This window comes from Balaenoptera physalus (genome assembly GCF_965194825.1).
Source record: "Balaenoptera physalus genome assembly, chromosome: 9".
NCBI lineage: Eukaryota > Metazoa > Chordata > Mammalia > Artiodactyla > Balaenopteridae > Balaenoptera > Balaenoptera physalus.
The window spans coordinates 1,395,497-1,418,390 of NC_138888.1; the positions used below are offsets into that span (position 1 = coordinate 1,395,497).

At 48.9% G+C, this 22,894-nt stretch overlaps 1 protein-coding gene across 5 annotated transcripts in view; it reads right to left on the reverse strand.

Annotated features, from left to right (window-relative positions):
* Positions 1 to 22,894, reverse strand: part of SMOC2 (SPARC related modular calcium binding 2) — a 156,994-nt gene that overhangs the window by 26,917 nt on the left and 107,183 nt on the right. For all 5 annotated transcript variants that reach the window (XM_082475833.1, XM_082475832.1, XM_082475831.1 and 2 more), the window contains one exon: positions 17,509 to 17,591. In XM_082475833.1, the coding sequence (XP_082331959.1) occupies positions 17,509 to 17,591 (83 nt within the window). The remainder of the gene's footprint in view (positions 1 to 17,508; positions 17,592 to 22,894) is intronic.

Below are 22,894 nucleotides of genomic sequence, written 5' to 3' on the forward strand. Positions count from 1 at the left end.
TAAAGGGATCAACTGTGTGGTGACAGATGGAAACTCACTTTTGGTGGGAGCACGAGGTCGTGTAGACAGAAGTAGAAATATAATGTTGAACACGTGAAACTTATATAACGTTATAATCCAATGGGACCCCTGAATTTGTTTCTTTAATTAAAAAAAAATGAAACCTGGATTATTTTGGTGAGAGCTAAGTATTGGCGATGTCCATTACAGCCTGGGCGGGAAGTGGCGGGGTCCTGGGGCCTCCTGCCCACTTGTCAGCCTACAGGGTCCCTGAGGGAAAAGTCCCCATGAAGGTGGCCAGCAGCTCGTTTCAGCCAACGTGCAGTATTACAGGCACTGAGCCGGTGCTGAGCAAACCTAGGACGTGGGCTCAGCTCCACCTGCAGGAGCCCTGGGGGAGCAGGTGTGCATCACCCCCTTTTCTCTGATAAGCAGAGACTCAGAAGGGAGCAATTACAGGACACGCTGCTGGACAGTGGCCGCACCAGGCTCCCCAAATCCACACAGCCGAGGGCAGTGTGTCTATGTCCTCTTACCCCTGGTCTACATCACGGCACGCCTGCACCCATCACTTAACCGAGGACACCGTCCTGGGCTCACCTTCCCATCATTTCTGAGATGGGGGTGTTTGCCCCAGAAATGAAGAAATAGGGAAAATGTGTTTCAAACCTCTGGGGAGGAAGCAAGTCTGATATGGTTTCTGAAGGTTTCAAATATCAAAAGATTTCATACGTTTGCATTTCTCAATGTTCAAATGATTATCTGAATACAGCAAATTTCCCAAAGTTTATTTTCCAGATCATCCACACCCCTGCTTATTCCGGGCAGAAGAAACACAAAGGAAACTATCCAAAGAAGAATGATGAAGGTATTTTAGTTCACATTCTTAAAAGAGAAGTGGGAATTGGATTGGTCTGGTTTCTCACCAACACTTTTAATGTAAGAGAGAGGGAATGAACTCCTTGCAGTTTGGAACAGCCTCTGTTCCAAGGGGACGTGCATCCAAATGGACGGGACCTCCCAGGTTTCACCTTTGACCACCTGTTACATCTCCTCGGAGACAGAGGTCAGTGGACTTGCCTCTGGTTCAAAGGCTTCAGGAACAAGGTGTTAAGTCAATGGAATAGCACTAATCTCTAGGGAGCTTCTTGAGGAAGGGCCGCAAGGTCGTGTCTTTGGTTTTCTCATTTTCAAAAAATCTTTGCAATGTCGTGGGTGGAGAAGACTTTAATGCTCTCATATCAAGCTTGGAACGAGCACATAAATGAGGATAGACTATAATAGGCTGGAGAGCAGAAGTTTAAAAATCATGATTCAAAACGATCATGGCGGCTGGACATTGAGCCGATACCAAGATGAAATATAACCAAGAAAGTTGAAGTCCCGCACGTCGATTGTGCAAGTTCAGGATGTACAGTGTTTTACACAACAGATAATCACTGGTTTTTAACATCCAGCAAGAGACAAATGCCTGGACAATCTGATCCGCTATGCAGCATGGAAGGACCTTCGGATCCAGCAAGAAACAAAGGGAAAGGGTAAGGAATGAGTGATCATTTCCATGCTTGGTTTTGGTTTTGTACCTTTAAAAACTGTGTCTCACAAATAAATTGTCAAGAAATAGAAAAGTTATTGACGTTTGGCATAAGTATATTGTGAAAAATCTGTCCTAGTACTGTGTAAGGCTAAAAACAGATTTTGGAAATTCAAATGTAACATGTTACGGAAAAACCCGAACGAATGTTTTGGCCAGCCCAATAATTAAGGAAGCACTGGCTATTGGTATGGAACATTAATATGGGATGTTACTTCTTTTGTTCCTGAGTTAAGTCATTAACTATTAATCAACCAACCCAGTTAACAATAATCAACTAGGTGTTAAATAGCCTCCTGTCATTTGAAAGATTCAAATGAAGATGTTTTTAAGATTCTGGAATTATTCTATTTCATGCTTATAAAGTATCAAGTCTGTAAATGCTGGATGAGAGGAACGGTGGTCGTTCATGATCGTTATGACGGGCATTGATTGCCTACAACTGCATTTGCAACCCAGATTCTGTTTTGCTAACTGGTTTAACAGACAGCAGCTCTCTCCTTCTCCTGTTCTGTCAGCATCACCCAAACCATAAACAAGTATGAACCTGATCCAGGAAGCCATGGCTCCAGTGTAGGGTTTCAGGTCAAGGGCAGGATCCTTGAAGAAAAGGTGACATGTTTGCTTTTCACTTGGATCTACAATCGATGACTGTAACTGGAAATCCTATCCTCATTAGAAAAATGTAACAACATGATTCGATGTGAACACAAAACCAAAGAAACAACATCCCCTTCCTCCTGGAATATAAGCTCTTCCAAACATGCTCTTGGGTTTATGAATCGCATAGTTCTTACTTCTGCTTTATGTCCAAGTGTTTATTACACCTGAAACATCATCCGTTCTCTGCCCACTTGTATCTTTCTCATTCTTGACAAATTAGCTCAAAGCCCACTTTCTCCAGGACCACCCGCTGCCTAGTGCAGCGGGCATGGACCCTCTTCTCCTCCGATGTCCTGACACCACCAGCAGCCTCATACTTCCTGGAACCGAGCTCAGAGCCACATGCTTCCCACGGGTCATCTCCAAGGCTACGGAGGTCAGTTTTGTTAGCACAGGTTCTTGTCGAGTTTAGGGAATCAGACCAAGCTGTGTATATTTCGTCTTTCTACCCTACAAACCTTTGACAAGGACGGCTATTGAAGGGAAGAGAGCCCTGAGCTGGAAAGGAATAAGACAGTGCAGCTGGCGAGAGACTGGCCCGGCTCCCTGACCCAGGGAGCCCTGAGCAGTGAGGTTTCACTGCAGAACCAGCACAGGAGTCCTACCTTCTCACAGCATAATTATTGTTTCCCAGAAGTCGACCTCTGCCGGGTCACTTGCCCGTTTCAAGCAAATGACTAAGCTTTGAAAGGGTCTATGAGCTGAGGGGTCAGCACGCCAGCGGCGTAAGCACTGGACACACCTGCTCTTCAGCAGGGCTTTAAAAGTTACTTCCATCAAACTATGGGCACCACGATGGACGTTCAAACACATGACACTGCACACACTAAAGGAAGCTTCCGGACCTAACCTGCCTTCCACGGCTCCACCTACTCCTCCGTTCACGCGTCCAGCTGCCCACTTAGCAGTGCCTCTGTTTAACAAACGGTCTGAACGATCGATTGACCTTGATGACACTCAGGTGCCCAGGGTCGTAACACAGAGCCGCGCCGTTAACCCTGAAAGGGGGTGTATAGGTAAAGGCATTCCTTCTTGTGGAAAGTCTGGCCGAATGATTTGTGTACCATAAGCCAGGCTGGATGAAAACTCCCCAGATAACAAAACACCAGTTTAATTATATCCTCCAAAAGCAGAGCTCAGGTAGCCCACGCCTCCCAGATGAGCCCAGACCCTCGGAGGACAGGATGCACAGCCTCCTATAGCCACCCGAGTGCAGAGGCGCTGAGAGCAAGGGACGCTCGGAGGAAAGTGATACAGGGGCGTCTCCAGGTGTCCGGTCCCAGCTTGGTTTTTACAGCGGAAGAACCAAGACAAAGCACGTGCGGGCGACCAGCGGGATATCAGAAAACAGGACGTGAGGGCTTAAGCGAAGCCTGGGTGAGAGGCTCCCCCACCGTGCCTGCTCCCAGAGTATGAACGAGATCAGACACCGAGCACACCAAGCTCGAGGGGACAGCCCAGCGAGACGCACGCTGCTCTAGGAACTGAAGACACTCCTTTCAAGGCAGCGAGCTGGGCTGTGAAAGGACGTCTACCGTGGGAAAAGGGGGAACAGAAATGGTCCAACGCCCTTCCCCGTCCACTGGCCCAGGCTGGGGCAGACGTCTCTGCACGGGGTTTGTCCTGGGCCCTCGCTGATCTTCACCTCAGTGATGGACCTGCTCCCCTCCCACCCACCCTGATCGGCCACTCGAGGTCAGGAAGCTGCCCTCCCCCAAGGCGCAGGCTGCCCAGCAGGGCGGCCCTGGATGGACCAGCCACAATGGGGAAGCAGTGCCCAGGAGCCCTACCGCAGATTCCAGAGGCATCTGTGACATGCAGGTGACCCCAGTCTGCCTGACCCCGTTCAGAGCTCTGCTCGTAGCTCAGTGATCGGTCCGCAAACCCTCTGGAAACCCCACCAAGTAAACACCCAGCGGTGAGAAAGCTCAGATGACCAGGAGGAACGTGTCTCGCCATACCGGGTACCCCGCCGGCCTCATGCGTTCAGACTCAGACCACTTCTCCAAATTATACACTCGATTGCTTTCTGAATATTGAATCTGGGTTCATTAGCTCCTACAGATTTTCTGCAGGCCCAGCCCGCTCCTGAGACTGTTTAAACAGATTGTCACAAACTGTCACTGACATGGAGAAACAGACATCCAGTGTCACTTTGGAATGGAATGCTTTGACTCAAACGTTTCAATGTCTATTTATATTTTTTCAGGTTCTACGAAGGCAGAAATATTTTCTGCAATCCAATGTTTTTACTGGGGAGGCGGCCACAGAACAGCTAACTGTCCTCCGGGGGTCACAGGATCGTGTTGTTCTCTTTCCAACAACTTCTGTGTCCTCAGCACGACGGTGCCGCGGCCGGAACAGGCCCTGCAACATGCCCCCTCTGGCGTTGGGCTAATCACACCCCATCTCCGCCGGGGGTACGACGGAGCCTGCTGTGCCCCCCACCCCACTAGAACACAGGCTCTTAGCAGCTGGAGGGTCTTTGAACCTGGACAGGACCAAGAAATTTAAGTCTCCTGCTTCTTTGGATTTGACCACATAGAGCAACCATCAGTATCACCGGCTTCTGTATGTGCCAGTCGCCTTGTCAGGAAGAAACATGTTTTTCCTTCTCAATATCCTGCCCACAAATTGTGACACAATCAACCACCCTTGGTGAAGCCTGTCTCCCTTGTGACTTCACTGTGGCCTCAGCCTACACTCTGCACGTCTTCACTGGTAAACGTGCAGATTCAGCAGAGAGCAGTCGTGCTTTCTATGTGCCGTGCAGACGTGAGTATTTACTTAACTCCAGGAGGATGGCAAAGCACATGCACTGCTTCAGAATAAAATTAAACTTAATAAATGGGAAAGATAGCGACACTGAGAAAAAATAAGGGTAAAGAAGACAGTGGAACGTGAGAGTGAGGTTAATCTCAACGCGCCTTTGGTGTAAACGGCCCTCGTGTTTGCGGGGAGGGGAAGCCCATCAAAAGAAAAAGCACCGAGTGGATTGAACTGGACAGAGATGAGGGCCACTTCTTGATCCTGAAACAAGAGAGAACCCGTCCTCGTGGCCCTAACCACAGCTGTGCAGGTGGGCTGACAGTACACACACCTGTATCTTGACAAACAACAGTCTGCAGGGAGCTATTTTTATAAGATACGTCCAGTGTAGGCGTGGGGCACAGCCCTGAAGTGGACGGAATCACTCAGTAGAGGAGAGGCCGGTGGTCTGTATATACTCACCTCCAGCTAAGCCAAAGAGAAGGCGCTAGAAGACCAAGAGTGGGGGGCAATTCTTTCATGCAAATCGTCTACGCTTTTCTCAGATTTTGATAAAAATTGAGCTCCTCCCAGACATTGGGGGCCTGGAGTGTAATCTCTTTCTCTGAAGCTGGTGACACAAGGAGCTGCTGGCCTTCAGAATCACATGAAATAAGAAGCCTAATAATAAGACACCGGATAGAAGGATGTCCCCTTTTTACAGATGGCAGGATGGGGTTCTCCTCGAGAAGCAGTTGGGCTCCACTCAAGCACACAGAGAACTGGGCAAGAAGGTCCTGAGTTTCCACAACCACATTTTCAGCCTAACAGATTTTAAGCAGGTGTAGCCAAATGCCTCCTTCAGCCATCGCCTCCAATGCTAGGAAAGATCCCTGATTCCAAGTGACATGGCCTCCCCATGGACCCTCCAAGGTAAGCAGGTTGGAAAACATATGCTTAGGTACCAGATGGAGGTAAGTTTCTCTGTAGGTTTGCTAACTATACACCAGTAAATGATCATGTTTAGTTGTAGGAGGATTGACCCAGAGCCCGTCTTTGGAGGCAATACTTAGAGAGCAAGGACATTGTCTTCTATGGCCCAAGAGATGCAAGACTGTGGTAGAACGTTGCAGCCAACAGAGGTGAGACCCAAGTGGCCGCAGGCATGCTTGTGGGGATATCATGGCTAAGCTCCCCTGTTAACTGTGTCAACACTGACTCTTTACTAGAATACACATAAAAGGGCAGCTGCATCCTAGACTTTTCCTGGCCATCTCAAGTAATCTGAGCTTTGTCTGCGGAAATCTTGCACACATGGCCAATTCTTTCCAAAGAGGAAACACCACAGGGGCCAGAAGAAGGATTCAGATGGCTCTGTCTCCAGCACCCCGAGCTGCAGTGGCCTTGCCTCCACACCTGAGGCAGAAATGGCGAGTCCGGTCCAGGCCGCTGAGCAGAGCATCGTGCTGTGCGGGGCGGCCTCGACCGAGCTGGCGATAGGCTCGTATCACCTACGCTTAAGTAGAGTAACTGCTTACGGGATTCAGATTCCTTTCTAACCAGTGGAAGGACCTCGCTTCTTTAATGCATCAGGACCTCTCCATGTCATATACTCAGAACTTGACCCTGGTCGGGCTGAGAGACTTCTGCAATCACCAAAGCTGCAGATTGCTGATTTTTCGTTTTCTTTGTAAGGCAACTCTTATCTCAGCAGTTACCTGGCTCACACGGACTATGAAAGCCAGCTCGGTGTCTTCACTGTGGCGTCTGGGAAGGTGTGTGACAGGCTGTAAACACAGACTCACTTCCTCCTGCAGTGGTGAGAAAGCCCAAAGACCTCAGTTTGTCTTCTCTGGGCCACGAGCTGCTTTCCTGATGGCGGGGCCGCAGTGGGCGCTCTGCACGGGGCAGGCAGACACGCAAGGTCACGTCCATCTGCCAGGCCCAGGAGTCCTAGACGACCCGCCCCTTGCCCGCCTTTGCTGCGAAGACACCCTCGCAGAGTCCAGAATGAAAAGCACACTTCCCAGGAGAGGGGGCACAAAAGCTAATGGCAAACTTAGAACAAGGTAAATGCTTCCTAGATTTGAACCTATCCTACTTATTCTTGATAGGAGGAAAGCGCACGAAAAATAGAACCCCCAAAGCCCAAGGCCGAGATAGAAGAAACAAAGCCTAAGAACACCGGCGTGAGAGCAGACCGACTTTTAGTCCAAAATCCCACACTGGCTGTGGCCTCGTGCAGACCCTCCCTTCAGGGTGCAGAGTGGGGTCTGCTCCCCGGCTCACCCGCAGCTCCAGCCCCTCAAGTTCTAGTTCCCATCTCTGTCGGTGTGGTGAGGCCTCCTGGAGAATCCCCTTCTAGTATCATCCCTCCCTGCGTGTCCTTATCCTAAGCGCCGTCCCAGACACCTGAGCCAGACTGAGGAGGAATCGGGTCAGACCCCTTTGTGTCTCCCATGGCCAGGGGCCCAGGCATCCGGGGGCCTCAAGGAGCAAACCCTGTGCAGGGACCTCTGGAAGAAGAGCAAGAGCCCTGCTTCACAGATCTAAGGAACGAGGAGGGGTGGAGAGAGATTCCACTCATTTCTATTAATTTTGGTAAACTGAGCCTCATTCCAACTGGACACAGAGGGTGTCTGTGGTGGGTGTGTGTGTCTGTGTGCATATGTGTGTGTCTCTGTGTTCCATGACAAAGCACAACAACTTTATAACAATTTTCTTCTGGTTCCTTTAACACTAAATCACAGAGGCGTTCAATATAGTCCACCTTATAATGAGAGCCATACTATAAAGAATTTTGGTCCAATAAGATTCATGTAAATATATGTGTGTGTGTGTGTGTGTGTGTGTGTAACTCTGATTGGCTTCAACATGATTTCTCTAGCTTAAATAGGTGTCACCTATGTAATTTAGGTATCAATGTGGTGACACCTAAATGATACAGACCTGGTCTATTTAATATCAACATGCTGATCTATAAAGCCCAGAGAAAATAACCCTCCCTCAGAGCTGTAGTGAAGATTAACTGTATTACTGTGTGTAAAGGTTCACGACCAATACCTTGTAAGTTCTCAGTAAATCCTTGCCAGTGCGCACGCTGCTGTGGTTCTCGGTGCTACTGCTGTTTGTCTTGGGCACTTCTGACCCGCCAACCACAAACCTGTCAGTGGCTTTTTTAAATAAAAAACGAATTCTCCACATCTCAGGCAACACTGCCGCAGGATACAGTCCACACTCCTTAATGGGTATGGTCTCAATCTCACCGAGCCTCCAGCCTGTCTTCATTTATTGTACGATGACCTCGGTTTGCGGCATGAGTCTCTACTGGCCTCTTTGGTTTCATATATTTAAAGAATTTCTATAGAAATGCTCTGGATGGTAGAGCCAGAAGATAATCAAAGAGATCATTTCATCCATATTCATTTATGTGAAAATAGAGCGAAGTCACTGTCAGATAGATGCGCTATGAATTTAAACCTTCTCCCTAGAGAGGGGCTTCCGAAAAAGATGGCTCTTTCCAGTGTTTGCTAAGGTGACTGCCAGGAAGCTTAGGCACACACCTCTGCTTGGTCAGAGGTGAAGGGAGCATGTCATGGGCGCTTCCCATGTCACGTCCTCAACACTTCCTCGACCAGGGTATAAAAAGCAACCCACTTCTGCCCTAAAGCATTTTGTATCTCAGCGTCTCCTTAGTGGAGAAGACTCTCTGCAGAGCTGTTGACATGAGAAACAGCGTCACGCGGTGGAAAGGGCTTTGGATTAGTGGTGGGAAGACAATCATAGCAGCCGCTCCGGGACACGGGGCAACCTCCTCACCTCTACTGAATTAGGTGTTAAGTGGTCAATCAGACATCATGCAGAAGTGGACTCTAGTCCACTGGTGCATTCTGGGAAAATAGGATGGGCAAAAAGAGTTGGTTCACTCAATGATAAAGAGTGAGGTCAACAAATGACATGGCACGACTAGGAAAAAGGGAGGGTTACCGGGAATGGGGGGGTGCACAGCTATCCCTTTGTATTTCTGGTATCTATTTTGCTCCTTTCTTTTCTTCAAAACTTTTTCTCCATTAGAGAAATTACAAAGATAAAATTCCTATTCGGCTGCATTTGAATAAGCAAATTTACCCCTGTGTAAGATACCAAGTGGGGATCATTTAACAGGGCAAAGCATTAAACAAAACCTTGACTTCAACCACACTTTTTAGAGCCTGTCAAAAGGTGCTCCCAGAAGGGCTGTTTCATGACAGACGATGCATGTTTCCCAGGAGATTTTTTAAAAATCAGAAATCTAACACTTCCTGAATTTAAGGAATCTCTGATGACACTACCATTCCGCATCAATTGTCAGATTCTGAGATGTCTGACTTTGAACAGAGGGAGGTGCCTCAGGTTCTCTGTAAATAAGGACAATATACAGTTTAAGTAAGTTAATTAATTCAATAAGCAAAAGCACAGAGAAAAGACGGAGAAGTGGGATGAGAACTCATAACCCAAAACTCTTCTGCTGGAAATCACTCTTGAACAATCTGTCTTAGGAATTTCTGAAAGTTAATGAACAGCCAAAGAGCGGTCAATTTATCTTTTTCCCTCAGAGGGAGAAACCCTTGATTTTTCTGAAAAATTGTTCTCGATTTGACAGGTCAGAAGAGAGCGAAGAAAAAAATTAAATCATCCTGTCAGTGAAATCATTCTAGAAGTTTCCATGGCCTGCTGGTATTCATTATAAACCAGGTTTTGAGAAGTTTCCACCATCATTGGTCACTGGGGAGTGTCCAAGCAGCCCAACACACAGCTTATGTATTTGAGCCCTGTGGTCTTGGTTGGTCCAATTGAATTTGCAGGGAATTAAGTTATCAGGAAGAATAAAACTCAATTTCTACCATCACTGGGCCATTTTCATTAGTCCTGCCTCTATTCTAGGAGTAATAACCCCAGTGCTCTGGCCAATATCCAACCTGGATAGTAGCATTTTGCCTGTCTCCATTCCCTTCAAAACTTCTGCAGGAGTGATTTTTAACTCTCACTCCCCAGGACTGTGCAGCGTTGGGCTGACCGCAGACTGCCAAGAGAGTCCTAACCCAAAAAGCGCTATCTAGGGGGCGGGCAAATAGTCCTGACGTTGGCACAAAAGCTGGAAAAGAGCTTTTAAGAACGATAACATGACATTTTCAGATAGAAGGGGAAACTTTCGTCACGCACCAGTCTCCATTTCCCTGATTTTTCTAACTGTTACAGCGTTGCTGTCTTGTTTAAGATCATCAGTCCTGGGATCATAAAACTGTGATCTTCTCCTCCAGAGTGCTGGCCCTGGGTTTTAAGGAGCTCTGCGTCCCCCAAAGCATCTGGCCTTGGGCCAGCCACTCCATAGGCTTGAGTTTATAAAGAAGGAATCCTAAGTTACAACAGGAAGATAAAGCAGAGCAGGTAAGTGCAGTTGCAGGGTTCAGACCAGTTCGGGATTTAAAACACGGGAGAATCAGGAGGATAATGGGACCGATGAGAATGATTCAGTAAAGGGTTGAAGTACAGACAGGAGGAGGGCAACAGAGGGGGTCTGAACCGCTTCTTTCGGTGATGAGGAGGGACCAGGGAACACTTTCTTTTGGGGCCTGTGTGCCCACCAGGCCTGGGGGATCTGCAGATCGCAGGCTGTCACCTGGGAGCCCACAGCCTATCCAAGATCAAGACCAAATCAGGAATCGTTATGTGTGCTGAGAAAAGACTGGGGAAACAGCGCATTTACAATGAAAGGAACAAAGATGTCGAAAATGTAAAATTACAGCTGCAGCTCTGATGTAAAGAACTTTCCGACAAGGCCGATGGTTATGAAGGGCCAGTCACTGAGAGAGAACTGGACTTCTAGACACACGCATCCCTTTCCTGGAGCAGATGAGTCGCTGGGCTGAGATGTGGGTTTCATGGTGGGGAGAAGGGGCAAGGTGTGAGGGTGAAGCTCGATGGCCTCATCCAAGCTTCGACTTCATCTGGCAGCGACGGCCGTTACCACCAGGATGGACGCCTGGCCGGCCCGTGCCTCCTAAGAGGCTTCTGCTGCTGCTGTGGATGAGGGGTCAGACATCTGCTCAGCGCCCGTCTGGGAACTTGGCTGGAGGGAGTCAGCGCCGCCGGCAACAAAGAGAGAGAATATGAAGTCGAAACCAGCAGGCCGCCCACCAGCTGTGGGCACAGGACAAGTGTGTAAACTGTTTTTAGTGAATTCGAGTTGTAGATTTCACTTGAAAGACTATGAAGGAAACAGATGGTCTCTCCATTCTCCTGCCCCTTTTAAACCACGTTTCTACCTAATACTGAAGACTTGCACGAGTTTAGACCTCTCAGCTCCCCGTGCAGGTACATCTTAAAGGGTAAGGTTGTTCCTCTTAGGTTCATTCAGAAAAATCAAGAAATAGCCTCAACACTCGCTCTTCTCCATTCAGCTAAGTCTTAATAAATGGAAGAAGCGCCCAACGCCTTTTTGTAAGTCACTTAACATTTTCAGTTGACCTTTATTTTTCTTTCCTCTTCATGTTAAGAAAAAAAAATAGCCTTTGCTTCCTCGACTTGCCTTTATTTGTTCTTACTTTATCGCGAATGAGTAATTCCCATAATCTCCTCCAAGCCTTCTCCAATTTCTCCTATTCTCTTAAAAACGGAGAAAAATATCAACTGAACTAAATATTCTAATAAAAAATCTGAGACTTCTGCCAAGTGTAGTACAATGGTTACGTTTTATTCTCGTCTTCTGGATGCCTCTGCACATCCTAGCATCCTATCGACTTTTTTATTTTTTTGAAGAAACAGTAAGTACCAAATAAAGGATTTGTTTCACACATGTTCCCTCGTGTCTGATCAGGCTTTCCCCAGTTCCTTGTGAGTGATTCTCTGTGACATCTGAGACAGAGCCCGCGTCTCAGGACACCCCTGCGGGATATCACGTATTCCCAAACCCTGGACTCCCCTGGCTTCCCTTGTTCCTGGATTCCTGTCTTATGAATCTTTGGGATGTAAATTACACATGTGCTTTTAACTGAGTTTCTACTCGTAACATCCTGTCCTCAAGGAAACGGGCTTTAATGGTCCCTTTCTTTGTCGTGCTTTCTACAAAATGCAGTTTTCTTCTAAAGGATTAGTCATCTTATTCAGCTACAGATTTAATACTTTAAATTTCATGTTTAATCATCAAGCTCACCAGTCGAAAAACAAAATAACGGAGCTCACTCTCTGTCCCAAGCATTGCTACTCAGAACAGTCCCTTCCACATGGGAATCCAACCCACACTTGGACACCGAGTGAACCAGCAAGGATGTTTAGCTATAAAGTCATCAGACAGCTCTTAGGAGCAAAACGCTGTTTAAAACCCTCTCCTACACACAGCGCACCTGTCCTCACCTCCACGAGGCTTCGTGCTGGGAAACAGGTACCAGGAAGCCTCTCCAAGCTGGCGATGAGGAGCGCACCGCGGGTGCAGAGCACATGCAGGGTCCCCAGCGAGTGTGCTCCCGGCTCAGCTAAACTCACGACTGTCTGTGACGTCAGTACCTGATCTGACACGGAATCACAGAGGCTGACGTTTCTCATGGGTGAAATACTGACATCTCCTATTGTCTCTGAAAGAGCCTCAAAGGCCCAGGCCACTTTGGAGGGGAGTAAACACTGGTCCCTAAGTGCCATGCAGTCCTCGGCACAGATGCCAGGTTCAGGGTCTAATTACCTCTGGGAAAGTGTCTTAGGGAAAGGTAAGGATCATTTTATGCTGCTTCAGGAAATCATAACTAATTTTGAAAACATTTAGAGTTGTGCTAAAATATTGCTTGGAAAATCCGGGTGGTGCTTTGAGGGTTTCTAATCGAATCAAAGACCCTATTGTGCCTGCAATCACTAAGGCCCTGAGAAAAGAGATTTTCATGGCTGTTGACTTCAAAAGTCTCTGTGTGGTGGCTTAACTCTCCCTCAGAGGGGCTTTTAGTTTAGGGAGGGGGCTTTGATCGCCGCTGATTGCTGTGAGGTCCACAGAGCTGCCGCCGGAGATGCTATGGGCGGGGCTGTTTAATCAAAATAAATACACGTGGCAGATCTGGGTGCCAGCATGGAGGAGATTTGTGGGGCAGGGGACAATTGATGGCTCCGGTTTGGGGGATGAAGCAGTAAAGTAAGGAGGCCATTTTCTGGTACCAGAAAACCTCAGACACTTTTCACCACCCTCTTGTTGGTGCTGGGGCTATACCACTAACACTCTGAAGCCCCAGAAGGACATCAGAGCTTCCCCCAAAATTGGTGGAGGAGAGAAAGGCTAAGAGTAGAGAATGAGGTTTCTCCCTGTGGACTCAACTGATCTCAGAACTCTCTCTACCTGCCCTCCTGCCTTTAGGTTCTTCCTTATCGAAGGCCTACAAATATTTGATTGTGTTGCACGGTAACTAACAAAACCAGTGACTGCTCCATCAGAAGAGACTAAATGAAGCAAAAGGCCAGAGGAGAGTGAAAGCCTGTTGATCCTGTTAAAATTGCACCTCAGAGGGCTTCCCTGGTGGCGCAGTGGTTGAGAATCTGCCTGCCGATGCAGGGGACACGGGTTCGTGCCCCGGTCCGGGAAGATCCCACATGCCGCGGAGCAACTAGGCCCGTGAGCCACAACTATTGAGCCTGCGCGTCTGGAGCCTGTGCTCCGCAACGGGAGAGGCCACAACAGTGAGAGGCCTGCGCACCACGATGAAGAGTGGCCCCCGCTCACCGCAACTAGAGAAAGCTCTCGCACAGAAACGAAGACCCAACACAGCCATAAATAAATAAATAAATAAATAATAAAATTGCACCTCAGAATGACAATCAGCCAAAAAAATGTATTTAAGTGTAAAAGACACAAATCATCTGATCGGTACAAGTTAGAGGAGGTCATAAACACTACGCCATAAAGCTTACTTATTGTGACTTTACTTGTAATAAACTCTCCCTCATCAATCTTTCCCACCAGCTCCCTCCGGAACCAGTTCCTCGACAGGGATGGGGGACCCAGGTCTGTGGATGGGCTGCTCTCTGGGCGCCAAGTGCAGGCGCATCTCCATCCGCCGTGGCCTCTGCCTACATCTCATCTCTGCGATGGTCACGTGTGTGGCCTCCCGTGGCCTTCAGCTGCCACACGTGGGTGTGCAAGTCTCTCCACCAAGGAGAGAGAACAGGGTGGGCTCTCCCTCCTTCCCCTGGTCAGAGAACAGCCTGAGGTCGAATCAGAACAATGAACTCTGTCTATCAGGTCACCCTCTTCCCACAGAGAAATCCCACTCATTGAAGACTCATGCTCTGTGCCCTTTAAGTCAGGAAAACCACTGGGTAAGTCTAAGTCTACCAGTTATCACTCAATACAGAAGAGTCAGACAGGCTCAGAATAGGAAAAGAAACCCTGCCTGGTGCCCTTAATTTGCAAACTCTTTTCCAGGCGCCCAGGGCCTCCTGTGGTCTCCTTGCCATGCTGGCGGGTGGGCATCCCAGGGGTCAGCCCATCTCTCAGGAGGACCACGTGGCACACAGGGCGGAGCTTGTAACTCAGCACCTGCAAAACGGCATCAGGTACCCTGGATGCAGTGGGAGCACACACGGCTGGTGTCAGCCAGGGAGAGCCTCCCCAAGAAGCCGGGTCCCGCAGGATGCACGGAGGACCGGGGAAGGTGCAGAAGGGGGTGATGGGCAAGATCCTGGCGACGGAGACTCCCCGTAGCTGTGAGGAGGCCTTCAGCAGAGACAAGGGAAGGCGGAAGGGGATGAAGGAAGTGACGGGCAGGCCAGCGAGCAGGGCAGATAGGTTGATCCAAAAGCCACCGAGATTAAGAGATGCCAGCGCAAAATGAGGCAGGGCAGGTTTGTAGAGGGAGAAAGGTGTGGTCTAATGCCTTTTTTTAAAAACTTCCCTCACGCTGGTTTTTGACTTCTCTCAAGATGGTATGACAGTCGTATGAGGAAAGTTACAGAAGAAAAGAAGAATCTTCGAGAGCCAAAATCATGACCCAGTTCTCAGGAAGTGACCCCTCAGGCTGGAGCTTGATCTCTCCATAGGGTAAAGCACTGGCCTCCGAAGAGTAAATGATCATTTTCCCTCCATTAGTGGGAGCCGGGAAATCTGCGTACGCTCCTACACAGCATGTAAATAAATATTTGGCAGTCAACAAAGCCCCTAAAAAGTGAATTGTGTGTGAGGATATTATCAGCCTGGCTTGAAAAATAAAGGACCCTTATTGGCCGAAACTTAGAAAAACTGCTTAAAATGAAAACCATCCCTTTTTAGAAGAAAATGCATTGGCATGTGACTTAACAAGTGTCTGCCTACCCACCACGGTGCTGTATTATTCTGGAAATTGTTTTCTCCTCTCCACAAGAACAGCCTTGATCCGGGAGTTATTTTAAGACCTATTTGTTTTTCCCTAATAAGGATAATTATCTCCAGAGAAGCAAAATGATGAAGTGGTCATGAACGGTACACTCCCAAACATCTATAATTGCAAAATGAGCTGACCTTTACCGAGTTTGTGTAAAATAGTTTTCGTGCTTGGGGACTTGGGCTTCACTGAAGGTGGGGGAAGGAAAGGGCACTTTGTGCTCAGAGCCTAACCAACCTCCTCTCCTACGGGGTGTGGTTTCTGTAGCTCTGATGGGCACCTCTTCACATGGTTTTCCCTGAAGTGCTAGATGCTCTGTCTCTAAATGGCCCATCTGACTCCCAGACGAGCCCGGAATGATGTCACATGGTACTTCTCAATATCCAGGATCAGCCCTTCCCATAAGATGAATGACCACTCCAGCCTTTAAATCCAGAGTCCAGCCCAGGGTTCCATGTACCGGATTCCACCATGAACGCAGATTCCTTCCTAGCCAAGCGCACCCACCAAGAGGAGATGGGAGGGGTTGTGTTCTGTCTGTCGTAGCATCTCTAACCATTGAGAGCAGAGCTTGACCACACATTCATTAATGACATCCATATTATATGTGCAAAAACCACATGCAGCTCAATTTAGAAGGAATGCAGTTTTGGATTATCAAAAAAAAAAAAGTTGAGGGAACAGTGGTTGACTTCGCCTTCCAATGCAGGGCGTGCGGGTTCGATCCCTGGTCGGGGAGCTAAGATCCCACATGCCTCGTGGCCAAACAACCAAAACATAAAACAGAAGCAATAGTGTAACAAATTCAATAAAGACTTTAAAAATGGTCCACATCAAAAAAATCTTAAAAAAAAAAAAGTCGAGAGTCTTGGAACCTCAGAGACAAAGAACAGATTGCCTGAAGTTTCTGCGGCACGGTTAAGACTAGCTAAAAGGAGCAAACATTCACTGGGGTCTTTCCATGGACCAAGCATATGCTAAATTCATTATTTCCTGTTAAGAAAGCTATTGTCCACCGGTGTTAAAACCTGACTTCAGAAGCAAGAGATTGTCCCAGATAAGGGAGGGAGAGAGCGCCCTTCTGATTGGACGACACCATTCGGGGAGCTCCAGGATCCAGAAAGCAGCCTGATTCATGAACATAAACCCCACTGACCATGCACACAGACAGACATCGTGCGATGATAATAATAATGTCAGAGATTCCACCACCTGCATCGAAAGGAAGGCGTGGAGGGGGGGAAACAGCGGAAGACCCACGACAAATGTCTCAGGATAAGCATGGGACAGCGGAGTGGTCTGGGCACGGCTGTGCTTTGCTCCCCCCACCCCCAGACCAGGTCCTGCCTTCTCCCCTCCCTCTGTGTCCAGTGCCTTCGTTCCAGGTATGGCTGGAGGGATACGGAGGTGGACGGGAGACCCTCTAGTCTTCTCTACCTCTGCTCACAGCAGAGAAACATCTTTACCTTTCGGAGTGTAAAACCCTCTTTATCAATGACAGTACAAATCATGCAAGGACCACAGAATTTTTCTAAACAGGAAATTATCCAGACTCTGTGTAAGACCAAGATCCAACACTTGCGCTAGAAGAAAGACGTTAGAGAATGGTTTTCATGGTCTCTGAGGCTGTGGCTACATGTACACAATCTGGAGGCATTTAAAGGAAGAAATGAGGATGGAAATGAAGCAAAATAGCATCCAGCTTTTTGCAGCACCCCACCGACGCCGCTGAAACTGCCATGATGCAGAAGTCCTGTCTCTAACTCTGCGATCTCATCAGATAACTGCAACCCGGCGGGGTTCGGCCGGCGCGGGGCTCACGCCACACGACCAAGTTCAATCGCACATGAATTCCTGGAAGACGCTGGGTCCAGGCGGGGCTTGAGGTTTAACTGTTGAAATCATCATTCTTGGTGTATCACAAACACTTATGGGCTTTTTGATGAAAGAGAACATCCATCAAACATTTCTGGGAATGTATTTTTAATAATCATAAGGTTAAACTCACCACCTCTGTTCATTTGAAATCATTCTTTGCAACTAAATTCGCTTGAGATCCTTCCTCATCCTAAATCTGCAAGAAAACTCGAAGTGGCAGCTGGCGCATCCGACCGAACCCGTCGTTCTACTCACCTTGGAGCTGGCGGCCCTTGTACAAATCCCTTGTTTTGGTCGGATGAGCCCTGGCCGTGTTGTCACATTTCGGCTGTTCGTACCTACGAGGAGGGGAAGGAAAGAGAAAAGAGCCAGTTTGAGACACTGAGATGGGGGTTGTCTTCCGTACCCGTGTGTTCACACCACAGGTTTCCTTGGTCCCCGGGACACATTGGGCGTCTCATCCTCACGTTACAGTGCTCGGGATGTATGACCTTTGGTGACCTTTGTGGCAATTTAGTATATTCTTCACAGTCAGTAGGAAGAAGCATGGCGCACAGGGCTCTGTCTCTCCATCCAGTTTCTGAAGCACAACCTGTAGAGTGGCTGCCGAACGCCCCTGCCTAGGACGGGATTTTGGTACGGTTCAGGGTGGGGAGGGGCTGAGGAGGGGGAAATGCAAGCACAAGCACTAAGCGAGGGCAGGGGGCACAGCCCCCGGGAAAGAGTGCAAAGTCTCAGAGAGGACCTCAGAGCTCTAGACTGATACATTACTCAAAGACCAACGAATTCAAAATCTAACTCCCGAAGCTACAAAAGGTTGTCTCAGGGTTCAAAGAATAACGTGTATGTTCTGGGCCCATGGAGTCAACAGGAAAAGGGTGGCCCTTGGTATCTGAGCAGGCGGGACCCGGGGTGCCTGCCGGCTACTTCACTTCGGGCAGCGGGCACTTCGGGGATACCAGTATTGACAGTGATTCTGGATGGATCTGCCAGCTGGGCTCCAGATCCAGGCCCAGGTGGACAGCTTGCCCAGTGGAGCCTCCTTCAAGGCTCTTTATAAAGCCCCTTGGGTGGGATACGTGGAGAGACTCCCAGCACCTGCCCCTTTGGTGGGAGACACAGGGAGATGCACATCACCTGGGGAAACTGCATTTCCCTGTCTTAAGGGGACACCGATGATTCGGTAGCGTGCCTGGCAGCTGTGAGAACCTGCCCTTAGGGCCCTTAATGCAGTCTCAGGGGTCAGGAAAGATTCTTGGAAAACGCGAACGACAGTCAGAGCCAGTCGGCGTGGGCGCAGGAGGGACGGTCAGGTCCAGGGGCTGCTGATTCTCAGGATGTGAACAAAGTCCCCTTGAGGCCTCACCCTCTTTTGCTGCCCGTTTCCTTTTCACTCTCTCAGAAAGAGGTACGAGATCATGTTTACTTCATAGGGATCACTTCTGATTCTTATTTTTCATTATTTCTTGTTTTCCCACCCTAGAAAATAAAAGAATGAAATTTCCCGCTGAAGGGATCCTTTCTCAGAGTCCCTCCCTGGCGCCCGGGGAGCCGGGGCCGGTCTTGGAGGGTCGGGTCCAGCGCGGCTGAAACACAGCCAGGGCACCACGAGCTCCTCCAGCCCCTCACACCCTGAATAGCCTCTTTGATACCAGAAAACTTAACACCCCACTCACACAAACTTAATATGCCTTTTTGAAATGTTGTTTTTGAAATTAAAGAGTCCCCGACACACTCCGGCTAACAGTTAAGCGATCACATTTTCACCAAAAGCCATTAACTCATATCCTTTTGAAATGCAGTGGGGTTCCGTGCAGATGGCATTGGAACCACGGTCACGGGAATGAACGGGGGTGAAGGGACCTCTTACCCACCTGGTGTCTCCTCTCCCACCTGGGACTGAGGCAGGTAGGTAAGGAGCCAGAAATTCCCTAGGGGAACATTCAGGAAAGAAGGCAGGTAACGGAGAGATGGCTAAGAGCTTGCTGTTACTCACGCTTGTTAAATCTGGGGAAACTGAGCACGTGCTCATGACTGAAAAATCCTCGTTTCAGACTCTAGATCAGCGTCCGTGGGGCTGGGGAGGTTGGAAATGGTACCCACGCTAGAGCTGACACCTTCAGCCAGCAGCCCGTGAAACGTGAGCTGTGAAAGAACAAGCAAAGTCCCAGCTCCTAACCAAGCAGGCACAACTAGGGATGGGGCTCCCGGGGAGGCCGAACGGCCCAGCCATTCCTGGGATGTTTGATCTGTGAGGACGTCAGCCGCCAGCTGTTCTGTCGTGTTAAGAGGTTGGACCGTTAGTATGAACTCTGTGTACAGCCTGTCAAAGGCTCGGAGTCAACACCGGTATCCCCCATGTGGTGATAAGAAACCACAAAACTGCCAACCCCGTTCTGAAGCTTTAACTTCAAAGCCGCCTGGAAATTAACCTTACTGCGTGATCATCCTGGTTTTGCTACATATTTGGGCTGTAGATGCCTCAAGAATCCCAGCGCTGATGCTGATACAAAAATGTATGTTTAAATGACAGCATTCTGCTCCTTGTAAAGAATACTGTGACTTGCGGAAATGACAATCTCAACAAATAGAATCAATGCCTTTGAAGATAAAGCCATTTAAACTGTGTTGACATCTGTCAGCATCCTTTTCAATAGTGTTTGTTTTAACTTATTTGTATAAGATAAGAAAGCACATCTCTTAATCATCTGGTTGCCCATCAGATACCAGGCTCTCTGCCAGGGAGAAATTCGATTTCATGCTCACAAGGCCAGCAAGCCGCGTGGGCTCCACAGTCTGGGAATGGGGTCCTCGTGCCAGGTCAGAGCAGCCTGCAGCCTGATGGCAGGTGGACAAACCCTCACTGGCCATCAAGAAAGTGAAAGAGAAATCCCTCCGTTCTGGGCGCTAATGTAGTAGCTGGCAGTCAGCCTGATCCACGCTGAACGTGACAGCTCACGCCAGCTCTCCCCTCTATTAATCAGCGACCAGGCTGGAACCTGCCCCCCTCCTCCCAGGTCCTGTCCCACCACGCGTGGCCTGGCCTCCGGCCTGCAGGGGCTCTGAACACCTCGGCCAAGATGTCAGTTTTGACTCAAAAAGGCAGGGAGACCAGCAGATGCACCAGCCCGGTCCAACTCATGTTTCTACCTGACGACCAACCCCCCTAGAAATTCTGCCCCGTAGCTGCTCTCTGCCTCTGTGTGTTTATTGTCTTTGGCACAAGCCTGTAACAAAATGTGTGCTTTGTAATTACCTTTCATGATGACACAAGGAAAGGAGAACTAGCTTATAATGAGAATGCATTTTATATTTATGTCATCTTACTGTTCTTGGATTTTTAAATTATTCTTCCCCATCAGAAAATATAGAGAACGATTGGGGTGGGGGGGGACGGAAACTTGAACTGTCTACCCAAATATAAATCAAAACTATAAAGTATCTCCCTGGAATGGCTTATTTCAGAAAAGTCACAAGAAAATAGCATTTATGCACCAGAAAGTATTTAACTAATAATGCAGAAGACTTTCTGTGACATTGCTACTCAATCACAGTAGAAGCAGGGGTAAGTGAGGGCTGGTGAAGCTGGCCAGCATCTCATAAGATATGCCTTAAACTTGATGATTTTGACTGATTTCCCAGTATTCATGTAGAAATCTGTTTAAACCAATTCCATTTTTCTTGCCAGTGATGGGTTCAGCTGTAGTCATATGATCCAATTACAGCCAATAATCCATGACTAAAGTCAGCTAGGGGACTTTTAGGAAAGGTTGTTTGGTTCCTGAGAAAGAGAGAGATGGGCTGTGTGTCCTCTGAGCATGTGGTGTCTGCATGAGATGCCCGGATCCCTGAAGCCATCTTATGACCATGAGGGGAGTCTGTCCAAGGGTAAAGGCAACACACTGAGGATGTCAGAGGAAAGACCTGGGAGACTCTATGTCCTCAGTGACATCACCAAGTCATAGCACCCACTGAAAGGGAATTTCTTCCATCTCTGCACCTCTTCTTTAGATTACATAGTCCCTCCCTGTTCATGCCTATTTGTCAGATTTACCACTACTAGAAGTGAAGAGCTTCCTAATCGATACATCCTCCCTTTTGGTCAAAACGTAACTAGATTCTGGCTCTGGGACCTATGCTGTCAGGGGGCCACATCCCCCCCTCCGCCTGGACTGCCCCCCGCAGACATCATCGGCTTGCTCCCCAGATTCCTCTGGACCGGAATCCGACCTCAGCACTTTGGGAGCCCCCGGCCGTCCCGCTGAAGTTGCCCCCCTCGGGCCCCTATTTCCTGTACACTGTCCTCCAGTGCAGCTACCACAGGCCGGCGTGTTAACTCACATTCAGCTTATCTGCTTATGCGCTTTGCTCATCATCCCTTCCCCCCATGGGAACGTAAGCTCCATGCAAGCACAGGGTTGTGTCCATTTTGTTCCCTGCATCCCCCCAACCCCTAGAGCGGTGCCTGCAACTTTGAGGGGTTTCAAACGTTTAGTGAATAAAAAGTGAAACTCTGGGTGACAGGGAGGGGTGTTTCTCGGAGCTTTAAGAGATCGCATCCTTTCTGTGCTAAACTCCGTCACACGTAGAACCTGCTCTGCGTGGCCTCGGGGGCCCAGGGGGTGGCCCCGTCCATGCCTGGGTGCTGAACGATGGGGCCCAGGGCCCTCCCTGACGGGCAGTAGCCTGGTCAGAGGGTGACATTCTGGCCAGTTAGAGTGAGGGGAGGCCCACCGCGGGTCCATGGGGAAGGCCTTTCTTGCTGTCAGAAAAGCCACATTATGTTGTCACGGCTGTGTGATGCTTCTAGAAGCCAGGATGGGAATGAGGCCAGAGCAGGCTGGTGCACTGAAGATGCAGAGCAGAGAGAACAAAAATGGCTCATGAAAATCATGTCCTTTAACTGCGGAAATAATCGGAGCCTCTGTCCCCGAGAGCGTTGGGAGCGGTCATGTTCCAGACCGTGGGCCGTAAGGACAGCTTGGCCTCGACGGACGGAGCCCTGTGGGCAACGTGCGGGTTCTGACACCCCCCTCGCTACTAGCCTCAGTTCTGATGGTGTCGGGGTCTTGACAGTCAGCACCGGAGAGGATGAACAGAGGAATGAACGAATGAGAGGAAAGTACAGCTCGAGTCTGAGGGGTCTCCTCCCCTGGGTCTAACTTAAGTCTGTTTCTTGAAAGTCAAAGAAGAGGGAGTCCCTCCCTCCTGTACAAAGAATAGGGAAAATGAGAACTTGGTACTGTGTTCCACAAACGTCTGGGCAGAATGAAATCAGGACGGACAGGAGGGAGGGGGGCTTCTTGTGTTTCTCGTCTGACTGTGAGATAAAAACGTTTACAGGTTCTACAGGGACAGCGTGATAAAGCTGATCTCAGCCTCTGAGCCCGTCTGCGGAGGCCTGGCTCTGACAGCGTCAGGACTTTTGCTAGCCGGAGCTACGAGATCGTTCTTAGCGCCCCTGCAGCTGGGCCGGCGCTACGAGATCGTTCTTAGCGCCCCTGCAGCTGGGCCTGGGGAACAAACAGCCCGACTGAAAGACACAGTCCACAAGCCTGAGTCTGAAGTAATGGAAATGTCATTTCCCAAGAAAGGTTTCTTAGAAATGAGCACTCCCTGCCTACAGACGCGTTCAGGAATG